A 20,104-nucleotide genomic window follows, 5' to 3' on the forward strand; every position below is an offset into this window, starting at 1 on the left:
CCTTGCCTGGAATGTCATATTTGGGAATGATACTAGTTTAGTCAAATATAACCAGACACTTGTAAGGAGCTAAGGTTGACTTCATGGAGCCAATGTTCACAAAGTCCTCTTGGAAAAAGTGGCCTGATGTCAGGCTAATTGGGTTCCCAGCCTTACAGGTCAGTAAGGAAAGTCACTTTCTGGCAGGCTCAGGAGCTTTAGGATATTTTGGAAATATTTAGAAGGCAGGAATTCACCCAAATGTATAGGTGCAGCAGGTGAGATCTAGTGGGGAATTATTGGCTTGGCTTCCTAGCCACAGATGTACAATGTTCATAAACTGGAAGACTCCATATTGTCAAGATTTCAATTCTCCCCAAATTGATCTATAGATTCAACACAATCCACACCAAAACTGCAGGAGGATATTTTGTAGATATTGACAATCTGATTCTAAAATGTACAAGGAAAGGCAAAAAAAATTAGAATAACTAAAGCAATATTGAAAAAGAAGAACAGAATTAGATGATTCACATACCTGATTTTAAGGCATACTATAAAGCTACAATAATCAAGACCATGTGGTATGGGTAAAAGAACAAACCCTTAGATCAGTGGAAAAGAACAGGGAGTCCAGAAACAAACATAGATAGCTGGGTTTTGGCAAAGGTATAAAGGCAATTCAGTGGAGAAAGAAGTCTTTTAACTAAATGGTGCTACAACATTTGAAAATGCAAATGCAAGAAAAGAACTTTCACCCTCATCTCAAATCTTATAAAAATTAACTCAAAATGGATCAAAGATCTAAGTATAAAATGTAAAACTATAAAACCTTCCTAAAGAAAACACAGGAGAAACTCTTTGTGTCCTTAGGTTCAGTAAAGATTTTTTGACTATAGCACTAAAAGTATGATCCGTAAAAGAAAAACTATAAATTAGATCCCATTGAAATTACAATTTTTTGCCCTGCAAAAGACACTATTAGAGAATTAAAATACAAGCCAGAGACTGGAAACAATGTTTGCAAATCATATATCTGACAAAGTACTTCTACTCAGAATATAGTATAAAGAACTCTCAAAACGCAATAATAAGAAAATAACCCAATAAAAACTAGGCAGAAGATTCAGGCACTTCACCAAAGAAGATATAAATATGGCAAATAAGTATATGAAAGATGTTCAACATCAATAGTCATTAGGGAACTACAAATTAAAACCAAATGAGATATTATACACCTAATAGAATAGCTTAAAAAATTGGCAATACTAAGCACAGACAAGGATACAGAGCAATGGCAACCGGCATACTTTGAAGGTGAGAATGCAGCTACTTTGAAAAAAAGTTCGGTAGTTTCTTATAAAGTTAAACATTCATTTACCAAATGACCCAACAATTCACTCCTAGGTACTTACCCAAGAGAAACAAAACTTATGTCCATACAAAGACTCATACACTAACGTTCACAGAAGTTTTATTTGTAATAGACAAAAACTGGAAACAACTCAAATGTCAGTTAGCGAACTAATAAGCAAACTGTGGAACATCTATCCAGTGGAATACTATTCAGCAATTAAAAGGAGAAAACCAACTATTGATATATGCAAAAACATAGATGAACCTCAAATGCATTATGTAAGGTGAAAGAAGCCAGACTAAAAAGACAACATGATATAATTCCACTTATATGACATTCTGGAATAGGCAAATCCATTTGGATGGAGAATAGACTAGTCAGGGACTGGAGGTGGGGGAAAGGGTTGACTACAAAGGGGCAGTTTTAATTTTTTGGAGTGATGAAACTTCTATATTTTGATTATGGTGGTGGTTACACGGCTGTTTAAATTTGTCAAAACTCTTAGAACTATACACCAAAGAGAGTAATTTTTACTGTGTATAACTTTAAGAAAAATAAAGAAAGAAGGAAAAAAAGTATGTAAGCAATTTGGCCCCATCAACCTTCTGCCTGAAACCTTTCCATGGCTCCAAGAATTGTTAGTCCACATTTTCTAGCATGCAGCCACAGTCTGGTCTTCCTGTCTGCAGACTTATCTCTTGCTATGCTCCTCATTCCATACTATACGCAATTCCTGCATATTTAAAGCACCCGGCATGGCACCTAGCACAGATGCTCAGTCAGCACAGGTTCCCTTTCTTCGTACATTTTTCAGCATTTGTTTATGTTAGCCCTCTCTCCCCAAAGCTCTTTCTACTCCTCATCACAACAAACCTGCAGGCATTAAGGCTCAGGCAACACCTCCTGCTGATGTGTTTCTCTGAACCACTTCTTCCCTGTCCCTGCCCCCCCATGATAGGTTGGGCCTGGCACCCCTCTTCTGAGCTTCCTTACCTGTGCAGTAAAGACAAAGATGTTCAAGCCTTGCATATTCGGAAGAAAGGACTGGCTCCTGGGAGATCGACTTTAAGTCCTTAAAATATCCTGCCCACTAACAGTGTCTCTGCATACCTGGGGCCTTGGGACGTGACAGGTAGTTTATGCTAATAATATGATTTATGCTGGGCCCCTGGAGCTACACTATATTAGTGGCCTCTGTGGAGACTGGAGACTAAGTAACTAAGGTCAGTTGTGGATGCTGCATGCCTAAGTAACTGACCGCCAATAAAAACCCTGGACCTCAAGGCTTGGGTGAACTTCTCTGGTTGGCAATACTTCCTGCAAGTTCTCGCCATGTTGCTGGGAGAATTGAGCATGGTCCATGGGATTCCATGAAAGGGGACACCTGGAAGCTTGTGCCTGCTTTCCCCTGGACTCTGTCCTATGCACCTTTTGCCTAGATTTTAATTTGAATCCTTTCACTGTAATATATTGGAACTACAAGTATGACCACTTTTCTGAGCTCTGTGAATCCTTCTAGAGAATTATCTACTGAGAGTGGTTTTGGAACATCATCCCATTGGGTTTACTTCTATCAGAGCACTTATCATAATGAATTGACGCTGCCTGTCTCTCTCTGTGCTGTGATTCCTTTAAGGGCAATAACCTTGTACAATTTGTCTGCCATCTCTAGTGCCTAGTGCTGTGCCTGGAATCTGATGTGTTAAATAAATGTCTGATTGCAAGAGAGGCACAGCTTTCTCATGAGCCTGATTCCCGTCTGAGCCAGAAAAACATCTCCAGGGCTTGCAGAGGAATGTGGATGTAGCATGGGTTCTCTCCCAAGAAATCATATGACACTGACCAGGTAGTGAGAACTGTCAGGTAGTGACAACTGTCAGCACGGGCAGTGAGAACCGTCAACCCCAGAAGCGTGAATTGAGAATTAAGCCTGTGAGACAACACATCCAGAATAGGAATTTAAAAAGCCTTAGCCAAGCAACAGCAGCGTGATAGCATAGCTGAGGGCTATGGAGGCTACAGGCACTTAGGGGGAGAAGAGAACACTGGGCAGAAGAAAGGGCTATGGAAATTCCACTCTGTCAACTACATTTTATTTCCAGAATCTGCCTTTAAGGAAAGCCTTCTCCAAACCAGGGTAAGTGACATTTCAGTGGAAAATGCCAAGACTGGATATTTAAAATTCAAAAGGTCTTTGAGGGACTTCCCTGGTGGCTCAGTGGTTAAGAATCCGCCTGCCAATGCAGGGGACACGGGTTCGATCCCTGGTCTGGGAAGATCCCACATGCTGTGGAGCAACTAAGCCCGTGCGCCACAACTACTGAGCCTGTGCTCTATAGCCTGCGAGCCACAACTACTGAAGCCCACACGCCTAGAGCCCGTGGTCCGTGACAAGAGAAGCCCATGCACCACAACAAAGAGTAGCCACTGCTAGCCACAACTAGAGAAAAGCCTGCGCCCAGCAACGAAGACCCAAAGCAATCAAAAATAAAACAAACAAACAAACAAACAAAAAGTCTTTGGAAACAAGGAGCGTCTACCTACAGTTCTCTGCTGGATTTACTGGCTAATGTTCTGCCCGGCAGGTTAGCTGTAATTCCAGCCTCAAGTACTAACCTTTCTGGCTCTTGCTGACAGCTTTTAAAATGTTTAGCAATACACTTCATCACAAAAATCACAACAACAATAATTAAGTTTTGCTAAGGATCTTTTACTGGTAATTCTTAATCTTCCTTAAGAGGCAAACACAGCTCAATTCAACACACATATGTTTTGTCTTAGAGCCACAGACTAGTCAAACAGAAATACAATATGAAATAAATGCCAACTCACTATTGGGAACCCACCTTAATTCAACAGCCCTGACTAGAATTATGGAATTCTAGAGTTGATTAGAAAAGAGGTCAGACCTTAGATTTCAATGTTCTCATTTTGAAAACGGGGTACCTGGGACCCAGAAAAAAAGCCCTGTCTGTTGAATAAAGACAACAGTGACCATGCAAGTAGCTAAGACATTACTTCAATGTGTGAACGCCCCCAGTATGCTGCCTTTGCCTGCTGGGCCTGGCCCAGCTTCCACTCCAAACCCAGCAAAGAGCCCCCCCGATAAGTCACACCAATTCAGGCCTGAAGGTATAGTCAGACATGACCTAGCTGGGCAACCTTGGGTAAGTTACTGCATCTCTCTGAGCCTGTTTTCATATCTGGATTGTAGGATAGCAGTGGATTTTTATGTGGTTAATGAAGTAACATGGAGACTCACACCTGGCATATATAGAAGATGCTCGACAAATGTACCTTCCCTTTCTTCTTCCTATCAGGTCCTCCTCTATGGCAGCCTTTCCAACAAGACTTCCTCAACTGAACCACAAATCCAAAGAAAATTATTTGAATGCTTATTTTCTCAGTTCCTCCCAAGGATGGCAAATAGCTGGTACCATTCCAGAAGAGAAGAGAATTCACTCATTGCATATAATGGGGGTCTCAGGACATCAGGACTTAATTCTCTCCAGGAATTCAGTTGAAAGATGGCTCCATGCACTCACACAGCTGTACAGGGTTCATGCACCCTTTCATACCTCAAGGGTACAGGGTTCATGCACCCTTTCATACCTTCATACCCTCATACCACACTACCCATGCAGAGCCTCCCAGAAAAAGGCAGAAAGTCGAGGTCTGAGGGTTCTCATGTCAACTCTTCCAACATCATGTTGCTTTAAACCCTGCCCTGCCACTGCAAGGGCAGCTCTGAGCCCCTCAAGGAGAAGCCTTCTGGGCCTTAGCTTTCACCTTGCCTGCCCTCACTCCCACCCCACCGACATACACACCCACCCCACACGTTCATGCACATATAGCTGCTATCTCTCAAACCCATCCACGCTGCCTCAGTCCCCCCAGTCTGGTCTGGAGAGTCCCTGGATCGCAGGGGTGTCTAATAAATCCAGGCCTCTGCCATATTTATCTGCCTTACCCCTGCCCCGGGGCAGAAGGAAGAAATGGCAAGGCAGTCCAGGGCGGCACCAGGGCCACCTCCCACAGCCTTTTTGAACCGGTTTGCCAGTGCTGACGTGGAGCAGGTATGCCCTCCGACTCTAGAAGTGGAAGGCAAGTCATTTAGGCAAAGAGAAGGAAGGTTCCTTTGCCAGTTTGCTTGAAGTTCCCCTTCGCTATTATCTAGTTTGGTTTTCTCGAATTAGGGGCTATTTAAGCACCCCAGAGAGGAGGGAAAGGCAAGTTTCAAGGGAACTGGGATGGGAGGGAGTCAGAGAGGCAGAATTCTGAACAACTTTTAGTTGGAGGATACACCAACAGCTGGGTCACTCAACTTTTCTGAGTTTCACGTGTTTGTTTTGAGACAGGACAAATGAGGGTCATGGAGTGCTCAATGCAGGGGTCTGGGCATGCTTCACTTTCCTCTTCCAAACCCACGGACTTCAGGGCAGAGTCCAAACCCTTCATCTGCCATTCCTGGTACTCTTGCACCCACAGAGCCGACCTCTGCTCCTCCTCAACCTGGCCTGTGCTCCATCCTGGAGAGGTGCGAGCGGGGACGGGACAACTACAGCGGACGGAATGCGACGAGACAACCCTGCTGCCTGCATGGCCCCCCTGCTCCTCCCTGGCTTTGCTGCTCTGACCCGGGCACATGCAGACCCTCACCTCCACTGCCTACCTGGGGCTCTACGGCTTTCACAGGCCGCATCCCCACCCCCAACCAGAAGCATAATGGGTGAACTACCTCCCTGATTCCCAGGCAGCACCTGTCTTCCTTTACAGCTCTCACTACAGGGGCTCAAAAATCACTTGAAGGTTTCCAAGAAGTAAAATATAAAGATTGCAGTTTAGCAACTAATCAAGCGTCACCACTCTCGGCTTCCTTGCTTAATTAATATTTAGGGTCAAAGTCTTCTTATCAATCTGCACCCAGAATTCGGTCCCTGGGGCAGAAAGGGAGCACTAAGGGGGGCACACGGTGCCAGGGGACATCAGAGCAATCCCATCTCAGGGAAACCGCACTGTCTCAGAGGGTCTCTCTGAAGGGACCTGTAGAGCCCCTCCTCTGGCAGGGAGCCTGCCTCAGTCCTAGAGTCAGGACCAAACACACTGAATCCGGTCCACCCTTGGCCAGTGAGCCCTCTCCTTTCTCCTCTGATTTACAGAACTCAAGGAGCTGCAGTTCGGAAAGCCAGACCTGTGTCATCGGTCAAGAACAGTCTGGGGAAGGGAAACGGCGCATCAAGGGACCACATTCTGTTCTCACCGTAAACACTCAGTTTCCCAGTTGAGGACGCGCCCCGCTACGAGGGGGGAGGGGCCGACTAGGGCTCGGCTGTAACAGGTAGAAGTGGGTGAAAACGGGACGGGGGTGGTGGGAAATCAGAAGAAAACCCGGAAAGAGAGAAGGAATCGGAAGAGCAAAGCAATAGGAAGCCAGGAACCAAAAGATGGAAACAAGCAACAGAAAAAGTGCAGGAGGAAAGGACAGGAGGAGAGACCGTCTCGAGAGGGATGGAGAGAAGGCGCTCGAGACGGACAGACGCAAGGAGCGGCGGCGCGCGGGGCGGCGGCGGCGCCCTTACCGGCGGTGGCCGAGCGCAGGCTCTCCAGGCTCCAGGAGCGGGACAGGGCGCCGCGCATGCCCCCGCTGCCGCCGCGGCCGCCGCACACCACGCCGCTGCTGTCCGAGTCGGAGCCCGGGGACAGCCCGGCGCTACTGCCGCCGCCGCTGCTGCTGCTGGTGCCGAGGTCCCCGCTTGTCTGCCCGCTCGACTCGCTCGGGCATTGCTGCGCCCTCGAGCAGGCGGGCCCGAGCTCCAGCCACAGGTTCGCGGGCGGCTGGGCCGCGGCGGCGGCGGGGCTGCCGGGCGACGGGGCCAGCGAGCCGGGGCCCGGACCGGGCGAGGGGCGTGCAGACGGCCGCGCGGCGTCCTCGGCCCCATCCCCGCCGCCGCACGGCCGCCGCTCCGGGCCAGCTGACATCATGGGGCTCCGCTAAGGAGGCTCCCGGCCGCCGCCAACCGCTCGGGCTCTGCGGCTGCGGCGGCGGGGACCCTCAGCGGGCGCGGGGCGCGCGTGGCTCGGGCGAGGCCAGGCGCCCACCGGGCAGGGCGCGGCGCCTCCGCTCGCCGCCTGTTCCCGGCCGCCCCGCGGGCGCTGTGCCGCGGCGCCGACCCCGGTGTGGGTCGCGGGCCCGGTCGGCACGCGCTCACGCACGCGCGCACGCAGACCTGGGGCGGTGGCGGCAGGCGCGGCGCGCGGGGCCCCGGGCAGCTCTCGGTGCCCGCAGGGCCGCGCCCTGCCGCCGTTCTTGGCGCGCGTATGTTAGGACGGGCGCATCCTCGGAGGGAGGCAGCCGGCCCCCCGCAGCCACGGCGGTGAGTAGGACCGGCGGGCGCTCGCTTTTTCCCTCTAGGACCCAGCTCAGACTGCGCGTCCTTGCCCGTCTGGGGCAGGAGTGTAGGCGGGAGGTCACGCTCAGCCCTGCGAGCCGGGTCGGGGAGCGCGCTTGGTCGGGACGCGCCCCTCCTCCCCGGGCCTGCCTCGGGGGCTGTGCGCTGGGAACACTCGGCACCCGCGACCCTCGGGACAGCCGGCCAGCAGGAGTATGCCGGCGGTGCTCTGCAGATTAAGAAGCCATCAAAAGTAGAGGCACGGTCCACGCCAAATGATTTTAGGAAGTGTCTGGGAAAGTCCAGTGACAGGCACGATCGAAAATGGGAGCCTTGACGTAGCTCCAAGGATTCTAGGGTTTTTCAAATTTTGTTGTCGATGCGGGGGAGGGGGGCAGGGATTAGGGAAGAGAGTTGCCTTTTGCTCCGACGCTCCCAGACACCCGTGAGCATTCTGTAGGTTCTTGGAGTGTGCCTAGAGGGAGGGTGAGGTAACGCCCCTGCTCCAAACAAGCGCGATCATCAGTGAGCCGTGTGAGAGGAAGTCCCAGTGAGGACTGACGAGGGCTAAGCAGGGCTGCTGATCGCCCCCACCCCCAGCCTCACCACTCTTCCAAGCCCTCGGGAGCTGGTTGTAAAGTAGCAGACGTATTAACGATGGTGAGGATGAAATGAGAGGTCCTTGCCACGCCCCAGCACACCAGCTGCTGTAGGATGGATGCTGGAACAGTGGTCATTCTCTCCTCTTCCCTCCATTTGGGGTCCAGTTCCTGTAGCCCGTCTCCTTCCCTAAGCCATGTGTGCTCCTAGCTCTGCATCATAAGGGGACCCTGCCTCAATATCATCTCCTCTCCTTGCAGGCCCTGTGCTATCTCATAAGAACTCAGGGGGCTGGGACAATGGCATACCAGCGTTTATGTACAAAGTACAAAGCTCTGTACAAGCCTAAGGCAATACTAGTGTGTTGGAGGTTCAGTTGATGGGCATTGCAGGGTGACTCAGCCAAATCTGCACCTTGAAGGCCCCCCCTCAGCTTACTCCTCTGGGGATCCTTCCTGACCATTCCATACCTGGTATGCACACTTCCCACCCATGCCTCCATTCTTCGCTGTCCTTGGGAAGAACAGCTGTCCTCCGACACCCCCTTGCTCCTGAGTGCAGGCTTTCAGCAAGGAGAGTCACCGTCTATGTTCTTGTCCGGTTGTCCTGTTGAGGCCTGTGAACCTAGCCCTTGGGGGTAGGAAGAACTGCTGTTGGGGGATGAGTCACAGATCAGGAGACACCCTCCCAATCCATCAGCAAGTCTGCGGGTTCTCCCTCCAAAATAAGTGTCCACGGTGTCCATTTCTTTCACTTTACTGCACCACTACCATACTGTGTTTGGAAGACAGCGTCAGTCTCTCGACTTGTTCCACAGAGCAGCCAGAGAGGGAGCTCTAAATTAAAATATAAATCATACCATGTCCTGCTACTGATGCAAACACTTCAGACGCTTCTCTCGCAGTTAACGAGACCCGCAAGACCCTGTGTGTTGGCCGCCCTATTCTCCACCTCCTGTCAGCGCTCCCTTTCCCTTGATCTATCCACTCCAGCCACGGTGGCTGTCTTGCTGTCTCTCCTTCCTGTCTCAGGGCCTTTGCACTTACTGTTCTTTTTACCTGGAATGTTCTCTTTGTTTTTCAAGGTATTGGCTCCCCAAACTTCAGATCTCAGTAAATGTTGCCTCCTCAGTGAGACTTCGGTTATTCCTTTCCAGCACTTATTGCCATCTGTCAGTGGCTTGGTTATCTGTTGGCTGCCTCCCATAGACCATGCACTGTGAGGGCAGCGGCTCTGTACCACCACTGTATCCCCAGTGTGTGCAGAGCATCTGCTGCAGGCTAGGTGCCCAGGGAGTGCCTGTGGAAGAATGAGTAGGGACCTGAAACTGAGCAGGAGCCCAGCTAGGCAGAAGGGAGCACTCCCGCTCTCTGGGGTCAGGACTTTGAGAAGGTGTTGTGTGATCCCAAGTGGTGAGTGCCTCTAGGTAGCAGCAGCCTGGGCAGATCTAGCCTGTGTCAGCCAGCCATGCGCCATGCTTCTTCTGAGTCCATTTCTCTTTTAAGTTTTCAGTAGAGTCTTATTTGAACCAGCCATCCTGGTTTCAGCTGTACTGCAGGGAAGAGTAGAGTGTCTTCACTGAGTTCTGGTATGCAAAAGGGATCCATATTTCTTAAGACCACAGTGGTGATGGCAGCTGAAATTAACACTCACTAACCGAAGTTCAGGGAGTCTCAGGGGACACAATTTGGTGCAGTGAGATTTAGCCGCCACCCCCACCCCCCCGGCCCCCGCACCATGGGAAGTATTCCATTGTGTATGTGGGCTACTACTCAGCCATGAAAAAGAATGAAATAATGCCATTTGCAGCAACATGGATGGATCTAGAGATTATCACACTAAATGAAGTAAATCAGAAAGAAAAAGACACCTACTGTATATCACTTATATGTGGAATCTAAAATATGACACAAATGAACTTATTTATATTATATTTATAATGAACTTATAAAACAGAAACAGACTCACAGACATAGAAAACAAACTTACAGTTACCAAAGGGTAAAGGGGGTGGGGGAGGGATAAACTAGGAATTAGGAGATACATACTACTATATATAAAACAGATAAACAACAAGGTTCTACTGTATAGCACAGGATATTCAATATCCTGTAATAAACCATAATGGAAAAATAAAAAATAAAAAAAATATATAATTGTATATCCATGGAATATTAAATATAGGTTTCAAAGGAAGGAGTGAGAAGGTAGCAAGGAATATGATTAGTTCCATCCCATAGAAATTCTGTGAGAGTCAACTATAAACTATTAGAAGGACTGCATCTTTAAAAGTCATACAAAAATAAACAAGTGTAGGATAGAAAATATAACAGATTATTTTATATCAATTATATAATTTAACTCTTGCATCTTTCATTTGTCTTTCACTTCTTTTTTTCAATTTAAGAAAGTATACTATATGATTTCCATGTGACTATTATTCTAACACTTTATATACTTCCCTTTTAGCCATGGATTCTAGTTGTCAATATCTCTCACATTAATATCTGTTAAAAAAATCATAAAATATAATCCTAATGGCCTATAAAAAAAAGTAAGGGTTCCCATATCAAACAAACAGAAGAGGATAACCTATTTTAATTGGTTTGCAGAAGCCTCCAAAAGCCTTCAAAATTACGAAGTAGCTTCATTAAAATATTTATTGAAAAATGCTAATGAAAAATTAAAGACTCAAGAGGTATCTAAAAACAAAACAAGATAAAAACAGTAAGACTGATATAATTTCCTTCTTTCTTTTTTTTTTTCTTTTGGGCCGCGTTGCAAAGCTTGTGGGATCTTAGTTCCCTAACCAGGAGCAAACCCGGGCCCTCAGCAGTGAGAGCACAGAGTCCTAACCACTGGACCCCCAGGGAATTTCCAAGACTGATGTAATTTCTATTGCTCCCCTCTATCCTCTTTTATTTGAGTGCTCATCCTGGTAATCCCTGTCAGTAGTGACCAGAGAGGAAAGTAAAATTTCATGTCCCCTCCTGTCCAAATCCAGACACACTGGTTATTGATTCTTTCTCTCCCAGGGACAACTGTTTGTCATTATCTAAGTCTTCCTTTTGGCTATTTTTGGGAGTGGCTCTAAGATCTTGTGAGGATAATATCTTCTGCACCCTTTTTAAGAACACCTCCTAAATCCAATTCAGTACAGCCAGAAATATTTACTCTTTGTTCCAGCTGAAACCTGACAAGATATTTGAAAGGATTTAATAACTCTATGATCAGAAATATGGCCAGATTGGAAGCCGATGTTCCCAGCCTGTTAGGACTTTTCTTAAGGCCTTCTCCCCTAAGCTAATTGTACCGAGAGAGGAAGAAAAATATTCCAACACAGGTGGATGGGTCTGACAGTCCTTTGATATCATTTAGGCAGCAATACAATTCTATGAGAAATTAAAAACAGCTGTCCTTGTTTTACAAGTCTAGTCCTTCCAGGATCAGAGGTGTGCTTCCAGAAACCACCAATCCTTGTTAACCAATCCTCAAACCTCCCTTATTCATCTCAAAAAGCTTTTCAATATTGGCCTTAGGAAACCAAAATCCTTGGAGGAACCTGCATTCTTTTCCTGTGCCTTTGAGCTGTAAATATTAACTCTTATCTAGGACATTTCTTTAAAGCACAATCTTCAGAGAGGTAATTCTAATCAGGAGAATGAAAGGGGGAAAGGTCATTTGAATTTAGACAAATGAAAAATCATGTGTCTTCTCCATAAATATTAGCAGAAAAAGCTTTAGCTATCTGAACAGAAGAACTTAACTTATTCCAACTGTTCTTTTATAAATAGTGATTTTCACATCATCATACCTGTCTTGTAACTAAAATTTAAAAAAGAAGCTATGAGGTCTCTGTTTGCATTTGTATAATATGTTCCTGTTTCTATATACATGTGTGGTTGATGTGTGTTATTTCCTACCTCTGGATGATATTACTAAAATTAATTTGTAAAAGAGCTCTATTCCGTTGCCTTAAAAACAAACAAGAACTTATATAAATTAAGGGTTGGTTATTCTAAAAACTCTCAGAAATATAAACTAACCCGCATGCTTTTCAGGTTCATGTGGTCCGAGAAAATATTCAGTATTAAAGCTAGTTTAAGTTCGTTGGCTTAATTAAAACAGACATGTTTTTAGAGTTACCAACATTGACTATAATGCAGATAAACAACTTTTATTCTACCTGGGCTTACTAGTCAAATTCAGGTTATCTCTGTTGTAAAATATGTCAGCATCGATGAAATCTGCTTCCACCCAAGATGCTGAATCAAGACTTAATACTTCCCTTCTTCCCTTTCTTTCCTTTACTCTGGCATTGGCCTGGAAAGATAATGCCATCGCCCATACCTCCCAGACCACTGCTAAAGGGAGTAACCTCTGGAATTTAGAACAACTTTTTATTTCAGACTAGAAGATTCTCTTCCCATTTGTGCTAAAAACCTGACTAACCCCTTACATGGAAGTAAACACAAATGAGAGTATGCTTAGAAACCATTCCTTAATTCTTGGAGACACTGCAGATTCAGTTGCTAAGATACTGGCTGCCCGGCAAAGATCCTTATACTCTCTAACCAAAGTTGGATTTTCTTTAAGCTGAGCAAGGAGATGTCTGTGCTGTGGCCTACACCACCTGCTGCACCTGGATTGACACTTCTGGGGAAGCTGAAGCTCAGTCACGTAAATCACTGAACAAGCCATTTGGCTTAAAAAGACCCTTCAATGGGGTCTTTTTTTGACTTATTTGATTTTGATTGGTTTGGGTCATGGGGACCATAGCTCCAAATGCTTTATGAACATTGGGAATTATCCTACTTATAATAATCATAATAACCTCTCTGGTGTGTTGTGTCCTCTCAAAAGCTTTAAATGCATGTTTGTGGTTACTAGCCACCAAGCAGATGATCTCCCTCAGACTGGAACACTGAAAAAGAAATGGAAGTGACCTACTTTAAAAATGTGAACCTGAAGTCGTGACCCGTGAATACCACAGATGTTCAGAAAAAAAAAAAACCAAAAGCAAAAATCAAGGATCAACGAAAGTTGTGAGAACCATAGAGTGGTATAATTGAGAGTGGTGCTACTGCCTTAAATTTTGATTACATATCTCAGGCAGAGATCAAAGGAGAATTGTTAAAAAAAAAAAAAAAGCCCCAAATGGAGACACGTGTGTTAAGCCCCAGTAAGACTTAATACCTGACCTAACTGCAGTTTCAGCCTCTCCCAGGAGTGGATTTTAAACCAATCAGTCTGGAATTTCCTGGTTAGTATTAGTGAGGTAAACTCCCTAAGATCCCTGCCTTTCCCTAAGGGAATGTAACCTTGCCTGAAACAATCTATTCTTTTACTTCTTTGTCATACCCTCTTTCTACCTATAAAACTTTGCAATTTGTGCAGCTTCTCAGAGCACGTTTCTACTTGCTACGTGGGATGCTGTCCGATTCATGAATTATTGAATAAAGGCAAATAGATCTTCAGTTTTACTCAGTTGAATTTTGTTTTTTAACACAAGTTGCAGCAAATAGAGAACATCAATAGATAGATAGTAATTATTTTTTGAAAATGGAAGTTCTAGAGTTGAAGAGTACAGTAACTAAAATAAAAAATTCACTAGAGGGTCTCAACAGTAGGTTTGAATTGGCAGGAAAAAAGAACCAGCATACTTGAAGAGATTGATAGAGATAATGCAAACTGAAGAACATAATGAAAAAAAGAATGAAAAAAAATGAACACAGCCTCAGAGTAATAAGGAACAGTCCCCCAGCACCATTATCATTAGGTGGAAGGATTTCCTGGAGGGGGTTACCAGGCAGAGACCTCCTTTCCCAGCCAGGAGCAAGTGGAGGAGCACCATTAACTGCACCAACATATGTACAATGGGAGTAGCAGAAAGAGAAGAGAGAGAAAGAAGAAAAACAAATTCAAAGAAATAATAGTTGAAAACTTCCAAAATTTACTGAGAAACAAAAATTTACATATCTAGGAAGCACAACAAATTCTAAGTAGGATAAATGGAAAGAGACCCACAAACAGACACATCATCTTAAATATGCTGAAAGCAAAAGACAAGGAGAAAATCTTGAAAGCAGCAAGAGCAAAATGATATATAACTTACAAGGGAACCCCAGAAAGATTAACAGCTGACTTCCCTGCAGAAGCTGTGGAGGCCAGAGGTGGTGGGATAATATTAAAAGTACTGAAAGAAAAAAATAAAAAGCCTCTTAACCAAGAGTCCTATATCCAGGAAAGCTTTCTTTCAAAAACAAAGGCAGAATAGACTTTCTCAGATAAACTCGGAGAGAATTTGTTGCTAGCAGACCCAACTTACAAGAAATACCTAAGTTCTTCAGATTGAAAGCAAGTGACCCCAGATGGTAATTCAAATACACATGAACAAAAATAGAGCACTAGCAAAGGTAATTATGTAATTATAAAAGATAAATTCCTGTTTTTTTCCTTTTTTCTCTTAACTGATTTAAAAACCAATTGTATAAAATAATATGTATCTAATGTATTGTTTGGCCTACAACATATAGAAATGTAAAATATCTAGACTATATCTGCTAATACTAGCACAAAGGAGGTGGGTGGGAGCAAAGCTGTAATAGCTAGGAAAATAATGACAGATGGTAGAGTAATAATTTTAACAATGCATTGTTGGGTTTGTAACATTAATAGATGTAATATATGTATAACAGTAATACCACAAAGGGGAGAAAGGGAATAGAGCTATATAGGAATAATATTTCTATATGTTGCTGGAATTAAGCTAATATACATCTGAAGCTGATTCTAATAAGTTAAGATGTACATGATAAACAACAAGTTCTTACTATATAGGGAACTATATTCAATATATATATGATGTATACATATGTATAACTGTGTATACATATGTATAACTGTGTGTATACATATGTATAACTGAACCACTTTGCTGTACAGTAGAAATTAACACAACATTGTAAATCAACTATACTTCAATAAAATAAATTTTAAAAGATGTGCACGTTAAACCCTAGAGCAACCACTAAAAAGTACTCAAAAATATAGAAAATAAAAAGTAAAATGGTAGATGTAAATATAACTATATCAATAACAACACTAAATGTAAATGAATTAAACAATCCAATCAAAAGACAGAGTGTCAGGTGGATAAAAAGCACGATCCACCTATATGTTGTCTATAGGAGACACATTTTAGATTCAGACACAAATAACTTGAAAGTAAAAAGATGGAAAAAAGATATATCATGTAAACAGCAACCACAAGAAAGCTGGAGTGGCTCTGTTGATATCAGATAAAATAAACTTTAAAACAAAAGACACTAGGGGGTGGAGTAAGAGGACATGGAGTTTGTATCACAACGAGGGCACCTACCAGACTCTGGTGGGGGACCTTGACACCCAAGAGGATGGGAGGAATCCCCAAGCAACCGGGTAGGAAGTGGGGGTGAGTGAGGGGATAGGAGAAGTGGAGGTGGGATGGGACTGGTGCCCATGAGGGCTGGCTGGGGGAGAGGAAAGGTTCCCACACCTGGAGAGGCCCACTGACCATGAGGGTATCAACGGGGATGGGGAGAGACCCTCGGGGGTTGAGAGGATTGGAGGGGAACACAGCTAGTGTTTCCCCTGCCCACTTGGGCCCTGGGAAGCCTGCTGGGGTCCCAGGCCTGATCCTCTGTGCTCCATGGCCGCCTAAGCCCTGCCCCCAGACCCCCCAGTGCCTTATCTGGCCACATGGGTCCTAAGCCTAGACCCTGCCCCCGCCTAAACCCCTTGCCTGCCTAAGGCCTGCCCCCCAGAGCCAAGGCCTTTTCTGGACTTTTTTTTGCTATTCTGGTTCTGCTTTACCTTCTAGTTGTTCTCTGATTTATATTTTTATTTTTTCTAATATATCTGTTTTCTAATTTTATTTTATTTTTTATTCCTTGTTATTGTTCTGTTCCAATTTTTTTTTTTTTTTTTTTGCTGTGCCATGTGACTTGCAGGATCTTGGTTCACGGCCAGGGGTTGGGCCTGAGCTCCTGTGGTGTGATCACTGAGTCCGAACCACTGGACTAACAGAGAACCTCAGACCCCAGAGAATATTAATCAGTGTGAGCTCTCCCAGAGGTCCTCATCCCAGCATCAAGATCCAGCTCTACCCAACTGCCTGCAAACTCCAGTGCTGGATGCCTCAGGCCAAACACCGAGTTACAAAGGAACACAGTCCCACCCATCAAAAAAAATGAGATGACAAAAAAATATGTCACAGATGAAGGAGCAAGGTAAAAACCTACAAGACCAAATAAATGAAGAGGAAATAGGCAACCTACCTGAAAAAGAATTCAGAGTAATGATAGTAAAGATCTGAAATCTCAGAAATAGAATGGAGGCATGGATCGAGAAAATACAAGAAATATTTAACAATGACCTAGAAGAACTAAAGAACAAACAGAGATGAACAACACAGTAACTGAAATGAAAAATACACTAGAAGGAATCAATAGCAGAATAACTGAGGCAGAAGAACGAATAAGTGAGATGGAAGATAGAATGGTGGAAATAACTGCTGAGGAGCAGAATAAAGAAAAAAGAATGAAAAGAATTGAAGACAGTGTCAGAGACCTCTGGGACAACACTAAACGCACCAATATTCGAATTACAGGGGTCCCAGAAGAGAAGACAAGAAAAAGAAAGGGTCTGAGAAGATATTTAAAAAGATTATAGTCAAAAACTTCCCTAACATGGGAAAGGAAATAGCCACCCAAATCCAGGAAGCGCAGAGAGTCCCATACATGATAAACCCTAGAAGAAGCACACTGAGACACATATTAATCAAACTAACAAAAATTAAATTCAAAGAAAAAATATTAAAAGCAGCAAGGGAAAATCAAACAATAACACACAAGGGAATCCCCATAAGGTTATCAGCTGATTTTTCAGTAGAAACTCTGCAGGCAAGAAGGGAGGGGCAGGATATATTTAAAGTGATGGAAGGGAAAAATCTATAACCAAGATTACTGAGGGATCTCATTTAGATTTGACAGAGAAATCAAAAGCTTTACAGACAAGCAAAAGCAAGAGAATTCAGCACCACCAAACCACCTTTAAAACAAATGTTAAAGGAACTTCAATAGGCGGGAAACACAAGAGAAACAAAAGACCCACAAAAACAAACCCAAAACAATTAAGAAAATGGTAATAGGAACATACATATCGATAATTACCTTAAATGTAAATGGATTAAATGCTCCAACCGTAAGACACAGACTGGCTGAATGGATACAAAAATAAGACCCGTATATATGCTGTCTACAAGAGACCAACTTCAGACCTAGGGATACATACAGACTGAAAGTGAGGGGATGGAAGAAGATATTCCATGCAAATGGAAATTAAAAGAAAGCTGGAGTAGCAATACTCATATCAGATAAAATAGACTTTAAAATAAAGACTGTTAAAAGAGATAAGGAATGACACTACAGAACGATCAAGGGATCAATCCAAGAAGAAGATATAACAATTATAAATATTTATACACCCAACATAGGAGCACCTCAATCGATAAGGCAAATGCTAACAGCCATAATAGGAGAAATTGACAGTAACACAATAATAGTGAGGGACTTTAACACCCCACTTACACCAATGGACAGATCATCCAGACAGAAAATAAATAAGGAAACACAAGCTTTAAATGACACAACAGACCAGATAGATTTAATTGATATTTATAGAACATTCCACCTGAAAGTGGCCAAATACACTTTCTTCTCAAGTGCACATGGAACATTTGCCAGGATAGATAACACCTTGGGTCACAAATCAAGCCTCGGAAAATTTAAGAAAATTGTAATTGTATCAAGCATCTTTTCTGACCACATGCTATGAGATTAGAAATCAATTACAGGAAAAAAACTGTAAAAACCACAAACACGTGGAGGCTAAACAGGGCACTGCTAAATAACCAAGAGATCACTGAAGAAATCAAAGAGGAAAGAGGAAATTTAAAAAATACATAGAAACAAATGCCAACAAAAACATGATGACCCCAAACCTACTGGATGCAGCAAAAAGCAGTTTTAAGAGGGAAGTTTATGGCAATTCAATCTCACCTCAAGAAACCAGAAAAATCTCAAATAAACAATCTAACCTTACACCTAAGCAAATAGAGAAAGAACAAACAAAACCTAAAATCAGTAGAAGGAAAGAAATCATAAAGATCAGAGCAGAAATAAGTCAAATAGAAATGAAGAAAACAATAGCAAAGATGAATAAAACTAAAAGTTTGTTCTTTGAGAATATAAACAAAATTGATAAACCTTTAGCCAGCATCATCAAGAAAAAAGGGAGGGGCTTCCCTGGTGGCACAGTGGTTAAGAATCTGCCTGCCAATGCAGGGCACACGGTTTCGAGCCCTGGCCTGGGAAGATCCCACATGCTGTGGAGCAACTAAGCCCGTGCGCCACAACTACTGAGCCCACATGCCACAGCTACCGAGCCCAACGCACCACAACTACTGAGCCCAACATTCCAGGGCTTTGCGTATCTGGAGCCCATGCTCTGTAACAAGAGAAGCCACTGCAATGGGAAGCCCCTGCACTGCAGCGAAGAGTGGCCCCTGCTTGCTGCAACTAGAGAAAGCCTGTGCACAGCAGCAAAGACAACGCAGCAATAAATAAATAAATAAATAAATTTACTAAAAAAAAAAGGAAGAGGACACAAATCAATAAAATTAGAAATGAAAAGGAAGAAATTACAACTGGCACTGCAGAAATGCAAAGGATCATAAGGACTACTACAAGCAACTATATGCCAATAAAATGGACAACGTGGAAGAAACAGGCAAATTCTTGGAAAGGTACAATTTTCCAGACTGAACCAGGAAGCATTAGGAAATATAAACAGACCAACCACAAGTAATGAAATTGAAACTGTAATTAAAAATCTTCCAACAAACAAAAGCCCAGGACCGGATGGCTTCACAGGCGAATTCTATGAAACATTTAGAGAAGAGCTAACACCTATCCTTCTCAAACTCTTCCAAAATAGCAGAGGGAGGAACACTCCCAAACTCATTCTATGAGGCCACCATCACCCTGATACCAAAACCAGACAAAGATGTCACACACACACACAAAAATTACAGGCCAATATCACATAGATGTAAAAATCCTCAACAAAACACTAGCAAACAGAATCCAACAACACACTAAAAGGATCATACACAATGATCAAGTGGGATTTATCCCAGGAATGCAAGGATTCTTCAATATATGCAAATCAATCAATGTGATACACCATATTAACAAATTAAAGAATAAAAACCATATGTTCATCTCACTAGATGCAGAAAAAGCTTTTGACAAAATTCAACACCCATTTATGGTAAAAACTCTCCAGAAAGTGGGCATAGAGGGAATCTACCTCAATATAATAAAGGCCATATATGACAAACCCACAGCAAACATCATTCTCAATGGTGAAAAACTGAGGGCATTTCCTCTAAGATCAGGAACAAGACAAGGATGTCCATTCTCACCACTATTATTCAACATAGTTTTGGAAGTCCTAGCCATGGCAATCAGAGAAGAAAAAGAAGTAAAAGGATTAGAAATTGGAAAAGAAGAAATGAAACCATCACTGTTTGCAGATGACATGATACTATACATGGAAAATCCTAAAGATGCCACTAGAAAACTACTAGAGTTAATCAATCAATTTGGTAAAGTTACAGGATACAAAATTAATGCACAGGAATCTCCTGCATTCCTATACACTAACAACGAAAGAT

At 43.7% G+C, this 20,104-nt stretch overlaps 1 protein-coding gene and 1 long non-coding RNA gene across 7 annotated transcripts in view; one reads left to right on the forward strand and one right to left on the reverse strand.

Moving 5' to 3' along the window:
• ARHGEF4 (Rho guanine nucleotide exchange factor 4) overlaps window positions 1-20,104 on the reverse strand; it is a 270,436-nt gene that overhangs the window by 79,477 nt on the left and 170,855 nt on the right. The window contains exon 5 of one of the 6 annotated variants that reach the window (XM_082395468.1): window positions 14,441-14,521. The exons of 4 other annotated variants lie outside the window; for them this stretch is intronic. In XM_082395468.1, coding sequence (XP_082251594.1) covers window positions 14,441-14,521 — 81 coding nt within the window. Of the gene's footprint in view, window positions 1-6,915; window positions 7,208-14,440; window positions 14,522-20,104 lie in introns of those variants that run through there. One more of the 6 variants, XM_082395471.1, reaches the window with a different exon arrangement.
• Window positions 7,086-20,104, forward strand: part of LOC309630362 — a 74,704-nt gene continuing 61,685 nt past the window's right edge. The window contains exon 1 of the long non-coding RNA XR_014245630.1: window positions 7,086-7,159. This is a non-coding gene — a long non-coding RNA (uncharacterized lncRNA). The remainder of the gene's footprint in view (window positions 7,160-20,104) is intronic.

Source organism: Balaenoptera borealis (assembly GCF_965194805.1).
Source record: "Balaenoptera borealis genome assembly, chromosome: 6".
Taxonomy (NCBI): Eukaryota; Metazoa; Chordata; class Mammalia; order Artiodactyla; family Balaenopteridae; genus Balaenoptera; species Balaenoptera borealis.